General features: G+C 28.6%; 1 protein-coding gene across 1 annotated transcript in view; it reads left to right on the top strand.

The window, feature by feature from the left end:
* Positions 1-2,446: 2,446 nt before the first annotated feature.
* Positions 2,447-2,704, top strand: part of LOC108915277 — a 16,738-nt gene continuing 16,480 nt past the window's right edge. Inside the window, exon 1 of the mRNA XM_023456586.1 lies at positions 2,447-2,618. Within this exon, the coding sequence (XP_023312354.1) occupies positions 2,447-2,618 (172 nt within the window). The remainder of the gene's footprint in view (positions 2,619-2,704) is intronic.

Below are 2,704 nucleotides of genomic sequence, written 5' to 3'. Positions count from 1 at the left end.
TCACTAACAGCCACTAAATTTCAACAAGAGGAGTTTTCAAATTATAATATGTATATAAGATCTTTTTTATGTCGTTCAAAAAGCAAGCTTTCTGTCTTTGAAGATATTTTTCTTATTCTAAGAATACTCTATATATATGGAATGTAATAGTAATACTGTGGATATTTTTAGTTTATACCATAACTTCAGGAAGTTTTTCTTTCGATTATTTAAAAAAAATTTATGATACTAAGAGTTTCTCATTTTCAAAATACACTGTATATAATTAATAAAAAAAAGTCCTTTACCTTTGAATATTATATAATTAAAACACATTTAGGATAACTGAAACAATTGAAGGGAAAAGTTGATACCTACATTTTATCAGTAATTTAAGTAGGTACTATGAGACTATCATGAAACCGTTTCTAATAAATTTTTCTGAAACAAAATATATAATATTATGTTACACAGTATACATATAAACAACAAGCAGAAAATCTTCTATTCTCTATTTTTTATGATACGGCGAAATCCAAATATTTACTTTCAACCTGGGTTTTAGTTAAAACATTACTTTACATTTACTTATGGTATACCCAATAAATAAATTTCTTCTAAATAATCCAAAAAATGATTAAATTATTGCTAAAAAATAAACTAATATTCTAACAAGCACAATTATGCATATTAGAATAACTTGACTTCGTGAGGTTCAATCAGGTGCCACTCTTTCATTCTTCATATAGTCAAATGTTAAATAAATGTATTATTCCAATTATTCTCTGGATATTATTTCAAGTAAATAATACACATTCTTTTTTATTTATTATAATCAATAATACATACATCTGAATAAATACTGCATTAAGTACTGTACCAGAATTTCTGTGCTTAAAACATTTAATTTTTCTAAATACAAAACCTTAACTTCTACTATCACATGTCAATTGCATTAAAACATATTTTTTATATCTTCAATTTAACTTTACAACATTGAAATTTTAATCTACCACAATAGATTTTATCTTTACCACTTACGATGGATCTACAATACATTATCTTTGTGGGATTTCATATTTCTCACAACAATCAACGTCAACGGTATTTTTACATACAGAATAAATATATTTTTTTTTTGTATTAATTTCACAATTAATATTTTAGTTCTTCAGCAACACAAACAAAATATTTCACATATCACAATTAAATAATGTCTTCAGTGTAGAGCTGGGTCGCTCATGAACGACTCGCACGAATGTGCCGGCACATAATCTTGTGCCGTGAACGAACGACTCGCAACGAAGGAGCTAATCGTTCATCGTTCATACCGGCACCTAATCTGTGACCGGCACTGAGCGAGCACTGAACATTGAACGATCCGAGAGCNCTACAATATGATTCTCTCCGTTTCTAATACATTATTTATATAGATTTCAGAAACTGATAATATTAAGGTTATGCATTATCATTGAATCAAAAATGGTAAAAGAATGGTAGTTAAATAATTTCCCGGATCTGTTTACATCGTTGTATATTAAACTCATAGACCTCAAGCGCGAGCGCTTATTGGTTGAACTGTCAAAAATTAGTTCTTACTTCTGCGATTAGCCAATAAGCTTTCACATTTAAGTCCATGACATTTCTGTATAATTTGAGATTATAGTTCCTTCCTGCAATTATCTCAATCACAGATGTATACTGATAGATAGTAATTTTTAGTACATAGAAAGTTATTACATTTATTTTATAATGATATCGTCATTACACCTATATATATTAATATTATTAAAAATATACATATATACATTATATAAATATGCATATATTTTCTTAGATTCACAGACATGTAATAACATATATATTCATTATCAATTTATGCATATCAACCATCTTATAGTTATAAGATCAATAAAATTATAAACAAGACAAATTATCAAGGTGGCAAAATTCATTTTTCAATAGCGTCATAAATAAGAAACGACGCCATTTATTGCTTCGCGTTCCTTTTATTCGCATAATTCACTGCGCTGTGAATATATCGTGAATTTTATCTTCTATTTCTAATCGTTTTTTTCAAAACGACATAGTTATTCATACTTCAATAGCCTTATTCTTCGGTAACGGTAAGTCCCAATTTTATTTATAATTTTTTAAATACATTTTCCCTCAAAATATTGCCCAACAGATAAACATAGAGAAATATTCCTGTGTACCATCAAAATCAATATGAAGAATCGTTTCTATATTCTTGGGATTTTAAAAAATATTTTAATAATACCTACTATTGGTCTTTTAAAGTTTAACGTTCCCTTTAAAAATAAAAGACATTAAAATTGCACTTTGCTCGCTGACATTAAAATTTCTAAAAACATTTTTTTAAATACCTATTTAAATAGGTAGGTACATTAAAATACTTCAAAGTAAAATAAATTCAAAACAAGCATATCGCTTTTTTCTTTATGTCATGTCGTATAATCTGAACGAGCGAACTTCAGATTTCGACTATCTTTCGAATCCAAGTTCCAACGCCCGGAGCAGCGCTCCAGTACAAGCCATCTATGTAAAACCTGAAGCTATAACAAACATATTCCACAATGTTTCCAATCCCGAGCCCAAAGCCGCTGTCAGAGGAGAAAGTAAAACTTTCACTCATGTTTCCAATCCAAACCTCAAAATCCAGCACCAAGCTCCAAGCCCGATTTCAAGCATAAGAAATCGAAGG

The sequence above is a fragment of the Anoplophora glabripennis genome, unplaced genomic scaffold (assembly GCF_000390285.2).
Source record: "Anoplophora glabripennis isolate ALB-LARVAE unplaced genomic scaffold, Agla_2.0 scaffold1846, whole genome shotgun sequence".
Classification (NCBI taxonomy): Eukaryota; Metazoa; Arthropoda; class Insecta; order Coleoptera; family Cerambycidae; genus Anoplophora; species Anoplophora glabripennis.
This window is presented reverse-complemented; position numbering and strand designations above follow the sequence as displayed.